Source organism: Diachasma alloeum, unplaced genomic scaffold (genome assembly GCF_001412515.2).
Source record: "Diachasma alloeum isolate Michigan unplaced genomic scaffold, Dall2.0 Dall_scaffold_00300, whole genome shotgun sequence".
NCBI classification, from domain to species: domain Eukaryota; kingdom Metazoa; phylum Arthropoda; class Insecta; order Hymenoptera; family Braconidae; genus Diachasma; species Diachasma alloeum.
In genome coordinates, this window is record NW_021680439.1 from 5,065 (window position 1) to 21,282 (window position 16,218).

The 16,218-nt window shown below is 34.3% G+C and overlaps 1 protein-coding gene across 1 annotated transcript; it reads right to left on the reverse strand.

Moving 5' to 3' along the window:
* Positions 1 to 5,858: 5,858 nt before the first annotated feature.
* LOC107039439 (peptidyl-prolyl cis-trans isomerase 6) lies at positions 5,859 to 12,393 on the reverse strand. The gene is made up of 5 exons (XM_015259041.2): positions 12,163 to 12,393; positions 11,104 to 11,308; positions 9,400 to 9,602; positions 8,758 to 8,900; positions 5,859 to 6,067 (listed from the first exon to the last, which is right to left on the reverse strand). The coding sequence occupies exons 1-5, from the start codon at positions 12,217 to 12,219 to the stop codon at positions 5,932 to 5,934; spliced, it is 744 nt and encodes a 247-aa protein (XP_015114527.1). The 5' UTR covers positions 12,220 to 12,393; the 3' UTR covers positions 5,859 to 5,931.
* Between the last annotated feature and the right edge of the window lie 3,825 nt (positions 12,394 to 16,218).

Sequence of the window (16,218 nt, forward strand, 5' to 3'; positions counted from 1 at the left end):
GGCGATCGTTTGTACAATTTCAGTTGGATACATTCTGTTTTCGTCACTACGTCCGATAAACCGCCATTTTACTAGGGATGGGCGATGTTTTAAAAAACATCGATTATCGAAGAATTGTTTTTTTTCAAAAACATCGATGTTGTAAATCGATTTTTCCGAAAAAAACATCGACTATTTAAAAAAACCAAGCGAAGCGAGGGTAACATCTCGGGATGGGCGATGTCTGTCGATTAATCGAAAACATCGATTTTTCATGCCCAAACATCGATGTTTCTGACCAAGCTAACAAAATTTTTCGTTTTTTTGTCGAAGAATAATGTTGATTGATTTATCCACAATAAGAAGTAATTATTTTCTACAGTATGTATGTTATAAATGATAAGTGAACCAGTCCAGTCTATTGTTTTTATTAAATAGAAATTTTTAATTTGTTTTTTATTTAAATTTTTAAGAATTATTGCAGCTAACGGAAAATATTCGATATATTTTTTTCATCACGTTGTGACGAAAAGTGAACTTTTCGGCACGCTCCGCGTGCCTAAAAGTCCAATTTCCGCCACATTGTGATGAAAAATATTGTTCGTAACTTGTGAAAAAATGTTTTTTAGCTCGTGGGATTATATCACGAGTCGAAGGCGAGTCCATAAACTCAAATAAATGTGGGCCCATTCTGTCGCGCTGCTTGTTTACATTAATTACGTAAATTACGGGTTTTTTACAATGTCATGTAAAAAACTACGGTTATCTACAGATGCCCAATCGTGGTTGATTCTATTCGGCTCGTGATATAAACCTCCCACTCGCCAAAAAACACTTTTTTGCACTCGTTACGAAATATACTATTTCAATTAATCAAAAACCATGTTTCGAGATTCAAAATTCAACTCACCAGCAGTACTTATCATTGAAACGTGAGTTCTCGGGTTGTTTTTTTTTTCTTCCGTGTACTAAATACTCCGGACAACCAAAAGTTTGTTATTGGAAATTATCTCACGATACTCCCTTTACCCTTGGAAAAGTCGCCAAACTCTTGGGGATGTCTCTGGATTCCGGAATATAATATTCCTGATTCTATTATATACCCGATTCGAGAATATTTTTTTTCCGTGTATAATTAGCTGAATCAAACAAAGTTCACTTTTCGTCACAACGTGATGAAAAAAATATATCGAATATTTTCCGTTAGCTGCAATAATTCTTAAAAATTTAAATAAAAAACAAATTAAAAATTTCTATTTAATAAAAACAATAGACTGGACTGGTTCACTTATCATTTATAACATACATACTGTAGAAAATAATTACTTCTTATTGTGGATAAATCAATCACGACGATCTTTTGAATGGTAAACATCAATTTTGGGCGAATTTTTTACGCACACTCGGAGGCCCCAGAAATGTCGAAATAGAAATTTTTTTTTTCACCTGGGGCCAAACTGTCAGAATAGATCTTGGATTTTTCCAGGGGTAAAGTTGACTTTCGGCAATCGAATTTTTTCGCCGAGTGAACGTTCGCAGAAAAGAATAGTTTAAACCAAATGGAAAAAATTCAAATTTATTAAATTTCTTCGTATTGTCCTTTACATTTCATGCAATATTCCGGAATTGGTCGGAAATTTTGAAATTTTGTAAAAAGAAATCATCTCCGTACGTCGATCTTATTATTTTCTATTTTTTTTATGCTCGAGTCGTGTACTCAGGTCTACGAAGTCATTACTACTTTTTGAGAATTTTCCGTTGTTTTCCTCGTACCACCAGCCTCTGTCGCGATAGTTTTTTAGAGGCTCTTATTGTCCGCAGTCCAGGTAGCGCTGGGGACAGGGCATATCGTCGTATTGTGGTAAAGCCACAACCGCCGTGAGCAGCATCAATGTGACCAGGATTTTCAGGAGTTCCTGGAAAAGTAAGTGGATGACAAATTTGTGAGATCAGAGGTGGTAAAATTGCACATTTTGTCATTGGGCCGAAAAGAACTCTTTTGAATATCACACTGAGAGAAAAAATTATTCCTGCCAAGGATTGATATTCTCGTCAGAAGATAATATTTTTTCAGAACGAATTTTTCCAGGACAGTCATTTTCAGAGAGTCCAAGTCTATCCTCAAAAATTACAGTGATGTTGAACAATCTGATTATTATGCTACATATGACCTTGACAAAATGTTCTCCGATATCTTCCGGATTTTACAAATTGGCGATTTTCTGCCCAATAATTGTGCCCAATAATTGTAGTAGAAAAAATTTAATAGAAAAATTCAAACAGAAATTCGAACGCTATTGACTGTTTTTTACTGAATCTCCAATAGAATCAGCGCAAAAAACAATAGTATATTGTGCATCAAGGGCGGAAAGTCATGTTTTCCCGCCCGAGGTGCACATGCTATTTTTTAACACGCCTGCAAAGAAAAGTTTGTATTTTGCTGTCTGATGAGCGGGAGAAAAATACGAACTTTCCGTGCAGGTGTGCGAAAAATCAAATTTTTCGATAGAATTACAATAGAAATCCTATAAAAAACCCACATTCCTACAGAATTCCAATAGAATTTTGTAGCGAATTCGCTAGGTTTTCTATTGAATGTTTTCATGCGTGATGAGCTAGAATAGTATATTTCCCACCAAGGGAGAGAAAATAAAGGAGTCGTGCCCACGTGCAGAATTACCACCCGAGCCGAAGGCGAGGAAAAGTAAACGAAAAAATTTTTCAAAGTTTTTTCGTTTACTTTTTGTTAAAATATTTTTCACCGCTATAATTTTTTACATTTTTTAATGGCTCTTTCGACGTTTCTTTTTCTCAAACAACTCATCATCGAGATAGTTCAATATTATTTAACAACGTACCAAAGTTTTATATGATTTCACTATCAAATTATTAAGTAGAATTGTTTTAAAAAAAGGAAGTAAAATCGGTAATACTGACTTGGAACATTTCTGAATTTATAATATTCTGTCAATTATCTTGGTTTCGATGAAACTAACAACCAGGCACCTTTCAACCTTCGTCGAACTGACACCAAAACTGATCGTCGATCAGTCTATCCGAAGTGAAAATAACTAAATGAGCCGATGATGGTTGTGCTGATGACTTATACCCATTATCTTACCCCACCAGCAAATCAATATGAATGCAAAGTGTAATGTCGTAATGAATGTAAAAACGTTAAGAAATCATGGGTCAAGTAAATTGTCGTGCGTAAAGCTTCGTTAGTAGTGCGTAAAGTGAAATTTCACGCACTGCTAACACAATTTACTATATATTCTGTGAATTTTTCAGAGATTATCGCGGTCCCATTTCGCACAGAGCGGGAAACCTTTGTGGACACGGTGACTCTGTCATGCTCTATTCAATGGTCAATAAAGTCATGAGCGACATCAATACGATCGGGATGATTTTCAGCCATTGTTGGAAAAGTGAGCGGATGACAAGTTTCAGAAAACAAGACGAGGAAATGAATATGAATTCACTGGTGGTCAATTCTGCATTCATCTTGGAAATGAGTGATTTCAGGAGAAAATGTCATTGAATATTGTTAATGGCTAGAAAATTTATTTGGACAATCCAACATTTTTTGTGATAATTGCCTGAAAAGTGCACTTTTCGAAACGATTTAGTGTGCATAAAGGGGTTGTTTTCCGCACGTTGTGCGTCAAGTTTACCCGCGCTCATGAATTTTATGCACTCGTGCACAAAAACAACCAATTTAGCCTCACTACCAATCCAAACAATTTTTGAGTTTTGTGAGTTTTTGACAAAATTTTGTATTTCAGCACAGGTCAATTTTTTTCGGGTCTTCAATAGGTATTTCCGACGAAAATTTTCGGTTCTTTCAATTAAACATAGTGCCAATTAGCTCACATAATCGGCAATGCTTTGAAATCGCAAAAAAAAAACAGAAAATCGTGTGTGGTACTCCCTTCCCCCACCTTGATTGGATATTTTTTCATTTCCTTACCCACAGTGACTATTTTTACGAAACATATTAAAAAATTAGACTGCAACTCAGGTTCGCTCTATGAAATTTTTTTTTTTTTAATTTCTTTTTTTTATTTTTCCCAATTTTTCATTTTTTAATTCTTTCATTTCAAAATTGATTTATGGAGCTTCTTCGACATTCTCTTACTTTTCACAGTTATCTGGACTGAAATAATTGTATTCCCTGACTACAGATAACGCTCATAAAGGTCTAACAGAAGGGTGGAGCAAAAAGATCATGGGCTAACGCCTAAGGTTCAATACTGCTTGTTATAATGTGTGATTAAATGAATAGTGAAAATTGATGTTTTTACTACACGGAGAGAAATATTCAAGAAAAATTACGGAACATTTCACGTAATCCGCAAGCGAGAATCGTTTTCAGTGAATTTCTATAGGAATATAAGAGAATAAATCTGAAACGTTCAGTAAATTTTCGGGTCTGTCGCCGAAAAAATACGAAAAAGCCACGTAATTTTTCTGGAAGTTGTAAAATCTAACAGAAACTTCAAGACTTATTATGCCTCAGAACATGAAAATTCTTGAATGTTTAAGAATTTTTACGAAAAGTTCCGGAAAAATTACGGAACGTGTTGTTAAAATCTCCCCCTCACGGTGACTCATGGCTAGCCGTGAGGCGTCGGACGGATGAGTAATTTTTACGGAACAGATCGTAGAATTTACATGACGATTGGTACTTTTTATTGAATTTTACTTCGCTCCCAGATTACTATTCGAAACGTAATTTTTACGTCTTTTTTCTGGTAATTTTTATTGAATATTTCTCTCCGTGCGTCATCTAATAACGAGATATTGAAAAATACATTTAGCTCCATTATTGACTAGAAGGCTATTCAGAGTGTGATTTTACTTATTATTAAAATGACATTAAAAAATGATTTGTAGATTTGTAGACCATTATAGATTTTAGGGCAAAGAAATTAATTAATTCTTTATTATTCGTTTGCTCTGCAAATACTTAAAATCCTATCGTAAAAAGGAGAAAGAAAATCGATCTCGTTATATTTCAACAATTTCGAATCATTGTTATCGTAAGATTGAAACCGAAGCACAAAGCTTTTTTTTAAATTTTTGAAAAAATGTGTACAATAACAATTACGAATTAGTTTTTTGAAATTTGACTATTACACTACTAATTTTGTTTTGTTTAATACGAAAATTTGCGCCATTCATGTAAAATAGGCAGAAAAATTATTCTTAAAATATTAAAAACATATTCTCGATTATTTCAGAAATATTTTTCGGGCTTTTCTACATGAATGATGCCATTTTTTATTAAAATAATAACGAAATTAGCTGTGTAGGAGTTGAATTTCAAAAAACTAATTCGTAATTGTTATTGCACGTATTTGTCCAAAAATTTTGCAAAAATAAACACTGTAGCTCAAAAATTGGCGGCCATGGACCATTTTTAACATTTTGAGCGTTTGCGGGGGTAATGAAATATAAACAATTAGTTTTTTTGCACTAATTATCCATTTTTAGACATATAATCTTCAATGCATGAGAAATCGCATTCCAATAGCCCACGACATTTAAAACTCATAATAGTCTCCCTTTAAGGAACGATAAGTTTAGGTTGTTCGATCTACGTTGAACATCCATGGAAAGTGCAAAATTTTTGTTACTTCAATTGTTACTGTGCAATAATCTGAAATTCAGATTTTAAACCAACGAATTCAGCAAAAATGGGTCCTCAAAGGAAAATTAACTGTCCTCGAAATAAAATATGTAGGAATAGTCGATATAGGAAACATTATTTAACATTAATTGTTTTATAGAATTTAATGGAATTATTTTCTGGAAATCCGTAGTAGATTCAATAATGGAAAATGAAAAAATGTATTAAAAATCAATTTTTAAACCAAAAATAATTATTTATTTCTTCATTCAATACTTTCAATTCAAGTGTCAATACAAAACTTAAATTTAGGGTTTTCTTCAGTCAGTTTTTTTAGCTTCCATCGGAATTTTGGGGGTCTCAAAGTCCAACTGCTTGATCATCCACTGAAAAAATGCGAGAATAGCGAAGCTGAAGGATAGAGGAATTGCTGTCGCTCGAATCCATCCCCAAACACTGAAAAAATATTATTATAATTTCTATGACAATCGGACGTTCACAAGATTTTTGCAGCAAAAATCTTCTACAGATCCTGTCTGTCGGTATTTTCTTTGACATTCCTCATTTCTGAGATACTATGTGATTATAATCTAAAGTTTTATGTTCATTTCTACTTCTCCTATTATGGAACTACTCAGTTCGCATTGTTTAAACATTTCGGCTCTCAAAAGAACGGAAAATCCAAACCAACTATGGAATACGTGTACGAAAAGAAATCATAGAAATAGCTGGCGCAGTTGCTAGAAAATTCTATTGAACTTCTGTTTTTCGCCAATTCTATTAAACAAATGACTCTTCAAGAGAAAATATTCTACAGAAATGATTAATAGAATTTGATATTTCTATACCATATATTCTTTAATTTTTTCGTTCTGCCTTTTTTTACCTGTCATTGACAAAATCAAATTTCTGCGCGGTTTTTTTCAACAGACATGCTCAATAAAAAATATTGTATAGAAAAAATGAATAGAAATTGATTTTTCTACAAAACTTATTTCATTGAGATATTTCCTACAAAAAAAATTTCTTGGCCTGAATTTTTCGAGTTTTTCTGTTTACTTTTGTCACTGAAAGGTAAAAAAATTATGTTGAAGAAGAAAATCTATAGAAAATATCCCCATAGAGACAATTACATAGAAAGATCGAATTCAATTCATTTTTTCTATAAACTAGTTTAAACTGAAAAAATGCACGGAAAGTCAACGGGATTTTTTAATATCCGCAACGAAAACCTAAAAGAATTTCCAATGGAAATCCTATAGGACTTTTAGTGCCTGTACAAGAATTCAATGAATACAGTAAATATTAAACCCAATTAACTGTTTAAAACAATTTTGATGAAAATGATAACTTTATTACTACAATATTATTACCATAAACAATCTCAAATAAACTTCTACACTAAGAAAAATACATAATGAAAGATATTGATTTTCTCCACCTAGTAGAGCGAGAAACATCTAGGCAAAGTTTAATCTACCATCCAGTCTTAAGTGAATTATTACAAAAATACCGAAATAACAAATTATGTTACATGAATCTATGAAGTTCTACAAATGACTTAGATGAATACTCTACAAGTATTACGTCTAAAGGATACATCAAATAAGTTGCAGTGGCTCTAGCTGATACAAACTAGATCTAATTCAGTAATCGTTTGACACGCAATTTAGCATCAAATCACGAAAGTGGTTGCCCAGTGGCTTTCAATGCCCTCTGTGCAGCTGTTACATCTCGGTCCATCATGATCTAGCGCCACCGCAGACGCGATATTGGTGCCCTTTCAACACGCTTTTTTCCGTTAGATTCGATATTTCTTTCTCAATTCATTGTTCATAATCATTCCCATTGCCAAAAACAATGCGATTGATGAAAATGATGTGCGCGGAGAATAATATTCAGTAAAAATGACGGAACAATTGACGTAATCCGCAATGGGGAATCGTTTTCCGGCAATTTTTGTAGGAATGGAAGAGAACAAATCTGACACGTTCAATGAATTCTCAGATTCATCACCGAACAAAGAACGAAAGTGTCACATAATTTTCCCGTAATTATCCCGAACAAGTAAAATCTTACAGAAACTTCCCGACTTATTATGTCTCCAAAATCAAATATTCTTGAACGTTCAACAATTTTTATGAAGCTCGTGAGTTATTTCTACGTTCCGTTTCGAAAAATTTCTCAATCGTTGGGGAAAAATTGCGGAACGACTTGTTGTCTCCACAGCGGTGAGTCATCAGACGGGTGGTTAATTTTTACGGAGCAAATCGTAGAATTTACGTGGCAATTAGTACAATTTTAGTTCCGACTCACGCATTTTATTGAATTTTACTTCGCTCGCGGATTACGTTTCGAAAGGTAATTTTTACCTTTTTTTTCTCGTAATTTTTATTGTATTTTTCTCTCCGTGTGTCTAATTAAAATGTGATTGAAGCTTAACCCTAGTCTGGTCACCAAACGCGGCCCTGCGACTCTCGTCAGCTCCGCGGGGATTCGCCGCCGTTTTATTTAGGCTTCAGCGTTGCCGAATCCACTCTACACTGCCCGAGCGCGCTTAGCGAGGTTCCGACAACATCGCGTGATGGACAACTTCATGTAACATGGGAAAAAATAATTCATCTGTTCGAAATAATTGGTTTTCTTTAGGAATTTTGGGAAATATCTTGTTCTAAAAACTACTATAATTTTTTAGAAACTTCAAATGACGAAGTCAAATTGTAGCCAATCAATTGTAATTAAAGAAAAACGACGCGCGCCAGGGTTTCTCTCATAGGGTGACCAATCTAGGGTTAAAATAATAGTTTGACTTCTGCTCCGTCCTTTTTTGTGAATCTGAAATTCATTTTAGTGAAGTCCTGCAAATTTCAGTGGAACCGTCACTTTATCAAATTTTCAAAAAATGTATCGGAAATCACTGTCAAAAATTTGTATTAGCTAGAGATACCACTGAATACATGAAGAAAATATGATATTTTTTAAGCTTTCGTATCATTTCTCACGTTCAAGTCATTACGTTATTGTCACTTCCACACGGGTTTCAAGCAAGGCGCAGGTGAATACTTCTCACTGGGAATAGTGGACTAGTCTAATTAATAATTAAGAAAAAATTAAATGAGGAATCGATTCGTATTCTGATGATTTACTCGTATGGATTGTCGGAGATTTGGAAAGGCTCAGGCGTGGGGATTTTTCCACTCTTCAGGATCACTACTGGGGTTAGCGGAGTGTCTTCAGCGTCTGTCTTCGTTTGTTCGATCTTGAAGAGAACGTCTTGACCCTTTATGACCTTTAAAATGAATTAAAAAGCTATTTTGATTACTTTTCCTATTCTCATTGGGCAACTTCATTTAAGATGAGAAAAAATAATTCATCTGTTCGAAATAATTTGTTTTCTTTAGGAATTTTGGGAAATATGTCGCTCTAAAAACTACTATAATTTTTTAGATACTTCAATCGATATAAAGTCAAATTTTTTTGAATTTTTTCGGTTAGGCAGTCAATTGTAATTAAAGGAAAAAGACGCGTGGCGGTGTTTCCCTCATAGGGTAATCAATCTAGGATTAATTATCATTTAATGACCAACATTTCTCATGTTTATAAATGAAAAACGAATCATTTAAGGCCGGGATTACTTGATTGACTTGAGATTAATAAATAAAAAAAATGCAAGTTCCCTATTACACAATCATCAAAAGGGGATTTGTGCTATTGTTCAACATATTTCGTAATTCTCTGCGAAGTAATATTGAAGTTACATTTTCAATCGATCTCTTGGACTAATTTACCTTTCCAAAGACTGTGTGGTGGCCATCGAGCCAAGGGGTAGCGACTGTCGTAATGAAGAACTGACATCCGTTTGTATTTTTACCGGCATTTGCCATGGAGACAAAACCAGGTCCAGCGTGTAATATGCCATTGTCTTCATCGTCGAAGTATTTTCCGTAGATACTGATGGAACCACTGCCATCTCCCTTATCAATATCTCCACCTTTGCACAATTTTTTTTTAAATAGAGAAAATTCACACTTACAGAAAGAGAAGAATGGAAAATTTTATTAATGCGCAGTTCAATCATGGCACTGATTGCTTCATCTGTCATTGAAAAAATTTATTTTGAAACCAATATGCCGGGAAAGTTTAAGCATTTTAACATTAGGGCGATGTTGCCTGCCAACGTTGGGGTAATGTTAAATTAAATGAATCATTGAATTGAATTTAAAATATCTCGTTACAGAAATTCCATTGGGAAGCAAATTGCTAATTTATTAGAAAAAATATATTGACTATGTTGTGACGATCGCAATATCCCATTTGTTTTCTTTTGGGATGAATGCATCCTTATGTATCTCGATTCTGATTGAATGCACACTGAGAAAAAAAAATTACTTTTGCCACGTAAATTTACTAACTACAAGAAAATGCACACATTTCAAATGCAAATATTTATATACATTAACTCGTGGCAAGTAAATTTACTTGACAGAAGTAAATTACTTGGAAAGCGGGATGCTATATGCTATCCATCGACTTTCCGGACCTCTATACGAGGGAAATAATGGAATAATTATCAATGCACAAATTAAAAAATTCAGAGGCACACGGACTCGAACACAAGTGCCTGTCTGATTTATGCCTTAAAAACATCTAAGGTTGACCGAGTAGAATAGCCTAGGGGATAATATAGATGTTCAATATACCGGTCGAAAAATGTCTTTGGTTGGCAGAAGTAATTTTTTTTCTGTACTGGTTCTCACGATTTCTCGTCTGGGAATTGGCATTGCATACTTCCCAAACTCGAAAACTTGAAACTCACTACAAAAAAATTTTGTCCCGGGCTGCTGCGATGGGATTTTTTTACTCGTGCGGCGTTGGCGTCCGAGCCGAAGGCCAGACTGGCCAACCACACGAGTAAAAAACTCCACCGGAGCAGCCCGGAAATAGTATATTTCAGGACGAGTGCCATGGGGTTTTTTACTCGCGTGGAGTTGGCATTCGAGCCGAAGGCGAGGACTGGCCAACCACGCGAGTGAAAAAACCGCATGGCACTAGTCGTAAACGATATTTTTTCGTAGTGATTTTCACTTTTACGAGTTTGGGAAGGGTTAATACCAATCCCCGAACGAGGAAAAGTGAAGATCAGTACGGAAAAATACTATTCTCAGTGCAAATGTATGTTGAGCAAAATCGTCTCAGCGGTTGTATAGTTATCCGGATAAAGTGGAAAAATAGGAATCTATCGGAAAGTTATTGGTTGACCCATAATGGATCACGTCCACTTACATCAATCGCTACTCAATGACACCGGAACCCTTCTGATTTTTTACTATAAAAACTGCTTTTCAGTGTTTTCCTCTCAATCTTCTCATGATCAGGATGTTTACACATTAGAAAAAAATATTTTTTTGACGTATCAATAGCACCCTTCGGCATTTCGTTACCGAATTGACGATGAGAGGAAGGAAGGGAAATTGTGAAATAGATCGATGTACCTTGGATCATGAACTTCTTAATGACACGATGGAACTTGGACCCTGCATATGTTCTGCCATTGATCCCCTTGGTGGCAAGTGATAGGAAATTCTCCACAGTTTTTGGTGCTTCCTCGCCGAATAATCCGATTACTATCCTACCTATTGGATGATCGTCTATCATTACGTCCAAAAAGACTTGATCCGTAACTTTATATTGTGTTGCCTGGAAATTTTAGGTAAACAAGTTCCTTGTTTGTTAGTGTAATTTACGATAATTGTGGAAGAAAAAAGCTTGAAAAATTATAATCTATTATTCCACAAATTCTCTTGCCACATTGTTAGAAAAAAATTGGAATGTCATGAACTGGGCTAAAAAAATATGAATCTTGGAATTCCTAAACTAAAATTTCAATGGATTCGAATGGATTTTCAAGGAGAGAACATAAAGCGTAGAAACATTTTCTCCCACTTTCTAGGAAGCCTGAATGTCTGAATTTCACACACTTTTTGTGGACATTTTTCAGACACTAAAAAACGTCTGAATAAAATGAAAATTTGTTTGCATTTCAGACATGAATTAAGATGTTTGGGCACCGGTTCGTCTGAAATTCAGACACGTTTTCATTTTACTCAGACGCTTGTTAGTGTCTGAAAAATGTCTACAAAAGGTGTCTGAAATTGAGACATTCGTTTTTGCTGTGTAATTTCATATAACTCTAACTGCTCCCTCCCTCCAATGCTAATAATTCACAACATGATTCATCTATTAATAAAAACAAACATAAGAAATGCGGTTTATGTCCAAAGTCGACTAAAAAAAATGACCATGGAATGAAATAAAGTGATTAAATTCATCACACGAAGCCTTAGTAAAGGTCCGGGGATTCCCAGGAATTATTTTCATTCGGCTACCCGTCCCCAAGTCATCGAAATCGATGTATTGAGTCATTCTTTGTAAAACTAACGAAATTAATGAAATAAATTAGGAAAAAATAATTAAATCACCAAAATGTCTTCCCTTCAATCAAAAAAACAATTCCCTCGAACTTAATTATCAATTGATCAATGATTAATTACCTCAGCATTGTAGACACCAGCAAAGACGAGGACGAGTGTAATTAAGAACTTCATCATTGAACAATTGTGGAACTTGTGCGGATCAACTGACTGTTAGAGGAGATGCAGTCACAGAATAAACTGGGGCTCTTCCACGAGTACAGAGTATCAGGGAAAAGAATACGCGGCGTGTTAATTCGCTTCGTGGATCGTCGACACTGCGACTGAGTGCCAGCTACGCGGGCTTACTTGACGAGCGTGCGAGGGCTGCCGTGACGTACAACCCCCTCAATCGCTCACTCAGGTCTAATGATTGCAACAACTTGATTCCCGCAGAATATACATTAGAAAGATTAGATTGACCAATGGATACAAAAAAAACTTGGTGTTGGATCGAGTAGTGAAATGAATTATGGGAACTACTTGTGAAATTCTTGAAGCATTGAATTGAGGGAGGAAAATGTTTTTAATTTTTTTTACATTTTCGATTTTAATTTTTCTTTAAAACTCATTCTATTGAAAAATTTTTGGACATACATCGGCGAACTTTTTTGAACATTTTTCACAGTTATATATTTCTTCTTCCATGGAAAAATTCAAGCGAACAAACTCGGAGAATTTATCAGTTTTTTATTTTTATAAAATATTTCCTATTGAATTTTTGCATTACATCGAAGATTGAGGCAAGATCACGAAGAAAACGAACGGACTTCTTCGCAAAATGGCAATGAAATTCAACAGAATTATCTATAGGGCAGAGTTGAGTTATTAAATTTTTTTATACGTAGAATATAGAAATTATTATTAACTTCCTGACCGAAAGGGAGGTCAGAAAGTTATTGTAATGAACACGACAATGAAATATTGAATTTCGGTGATTTATCTACGTTTCATGACCTCGTGAGTCATTTGGAAACTTTTTTGAAGGCATGTCTGTGCGTGCGTGGGTGGATATGTATATGACGGAAATTTGTCCAACGATTTCTCCTGAACAAATAAACCGAGTCAACTTTGTTTTTCCTATACGCACGAAAAAGTTTAATAGAAAAACCTATCGAATTTGTTAGAAAATTCTATTGAATTTCTATTAAACTTTCTATTAGTTTTTGGCTGATTATATTGACATGTTCAATAGAAAAAATTCAATAGAAAAAGTTGACAGAATTCGATTTTTCTATATAACTTATTCTTTTCATATATTTTCTATAGAATTTGCTAGACTGAAATTTTCTAATTTTTTTTATTCTATTTTTCTTTTCTTCTCATCAAGAAAATCAAACGAAAAAACTTGGAAAATTTGAGCCGAGAAAATTCTATAGAAAATATCTCAATAGAATAAGTTATATAGAAAAATTAAATTCTATTGACTTTTTCTACTGAATATTTTTTATTGAACATTCCAATAGAATCGGCGAAAAACTAATAGAACAGTTCAATAGAATTTTCGAATGAATTCGATAAGTTTTTTTATTAAATTTTTTCATGTAACTTACACCGTTAGAAAAGAAATGAAATTTCATGGACAGTTGACTACTCATTTTCAGGACAGTGACACTGAATGCGATTTCGGGGAATAAAAATAATGAAATTTCAGGTTTCACTGAAAATTCAGTAAAATCCCAGAATTTTAAGCAGCATAAAGACGAGAATTTTGTAAAAAAGTTTTTCTTCAATTGTTCGCTAAGAAATGGATGGAATGGAATCTTTTTTTTTAAATGAAGGTATTGTTGAACCCAATCAATCACAATTAATTAAAGTTTAATTCATTCATTAGTATTTTTAATTTCCGAATTTTTTTGAAAATTGGTTTTCCCATGATAACGAAGAAAATGTTCTGAATTAACTGAATGAAGGCTTAAAAAATCCATTTGGATGTCCTTTTGACGGAGTTCGAAGATGAAGCGATAGCAATAATCGTTATTTTGATTCATTTGAAAATTTGCAAAAATTTTGTATTTTTTGAAAATCAGAATTCCGGGGATATCTTTGAATATCATGCTTTAAATAAATTCAATCAGAGCTTAAAATGTTTGTTTGAATGCTATTAAGTCGAAATTAGAAGATGATTACGATAGCTATATTGGTTGATTTTATTTATATGATGATTGTTACAAATTTCTAATTTTTCATGAAGTTCCCTGAAAGTGAGCTTTCCGATGATTTCGTCAAATGTGATGTTTCAAATTCATTCAAATACAGATAAATAAAATTTTGTTATCAACATTTTATCGGAGGGCTGAGGGGAGAGATAGAACCGTAAAAAAGAAAATCGGTTGTGTAGAAGAAAGAGTAATATGAATAATGATGACGATAACATTCAACTAAGTTGAAAATCTGACAAAATTAGTTGAAAAGAAATCTTATTCAATCCGATTAAATGGAATAAACAATTAATTCTGCATGATAGAAAGAAATAATGTGCAAGATAACCATTTGAAAGCATATTGCTAATTTATTAACAAAAATAACTAGACTACCTATATGCAATACAAGAGCAATTTCCCACTTGTTTCAATTGTGAGTGTTGTTTAACCCATTGAACGACCAACGTCTACGATCGCCTATGATCGTGTGGTAGTGCGCCATAACAGAAGCACGGCAGCTCACGCGCTACTACAAGGTGGCCAAACGTGGGAAAAGGGTTGATCGTTGAATGGGTCAATATATGCAGCAGTCAAATATAAAAATTTTCATTTATTCACGACTTGAATCCGCAAATTTCAAATCTCTAAAAATTTGGAGGAAAATGACTATCATAACTACACGGAGAGAAATTTTTTAGAAAAATTCTAGTACGAGTACTGGAAAAAATCACAATCCACCGGCTGTGAAAAATTTTAGTGCTATTAAGGCAAAATTTTTTGGTATTTTTGGTAAAATGTCTGGGGATTTCTGTGAAATTTTCACAGAAATACGGGGAAAAATTCACATTTTCCCTAATAAAATTTCTAGTGCTGGCACTGGATTTTTTTCCTGGCCGTCACTGCGCCACTTTTCCCGTGCTAGTACTATAATTTTTCTAAAAAATTTCTCCGTGTAATTTTCAGTAATCGGTGGATCAAAAAATTGTACCATGTTGTGATTTTGGGAGGATCACTAACAGAGGAAACCAGTCCAGATAATTCTCATTTTTCGAAGATTTTCGAAACTTTTTATGTTTTACTTGAGAGAAATTAACCATCTTGATAGAAGGAAATTTAATATCCTTCACAAAATTAAATTTTTGTCATGATTATCAGAAATATCCCTGAGATAGAAATGATATCAAATTCTGAACATTACGCGGAGAAAAAACTTTACGAAAAATTACGTGACAGAACTTGAAAGAACTTAGATTTATCAAAATATCGATAATCGGCGGCAGGAAATTTGTTCAAAAATTTTGAAAATGAATAGCATTCTGTTACCCTTTAAACGCTCAATTCCCGACCAAAACTACGTAACTCTGACGAGCAATAAATATTCAACGATAATATATAGTTGAAATTGCAGTGTGTGTTCAATGATACCCTGAAGTTGATGGTTGAATTATCATAAATCGCGGTGTGATCAACCGCGTTGGTAAATTTACTGCGGCCAACGGAATGTTAAAATTGCACTGCAATTATTCCAAACTTATTGCACAATATCACAAAACTGTTACTGGTACATCGAGATTAGAGCTTCCCCGGCAATTTTTTCACAATTTTCTGATGACCTTTTAAACCCCATTGTCTCCATTTTAGTGTTGCAATTACCTCGGTACCGTTTATCATACAGAAGCCACGTTACACCAATTATCCTCCACCCATTAAAGACATTTTTAAATGTTCTTAAAGCAAAGGCAATGTCTTCCCCCTTCGGCTTTTATTGTCGACGACCTAAGAAAACCAACGGAACCCGCCGACCCATCGGCAGAATATTGGAAAAAAGCCGGTACAAATTCAGGATTCCCATTCGCACGTGACACCAGGGTGGGGTATTTGATGTTTTGCTCACGGTGAAGATACCGTTAACCATCGGCTGAATGTTTATAAAACGGTGAGACGAGTAGCTCGTAAGGTCAGTGTACACGTTCGGCCGAGGTGAATAGCGAGG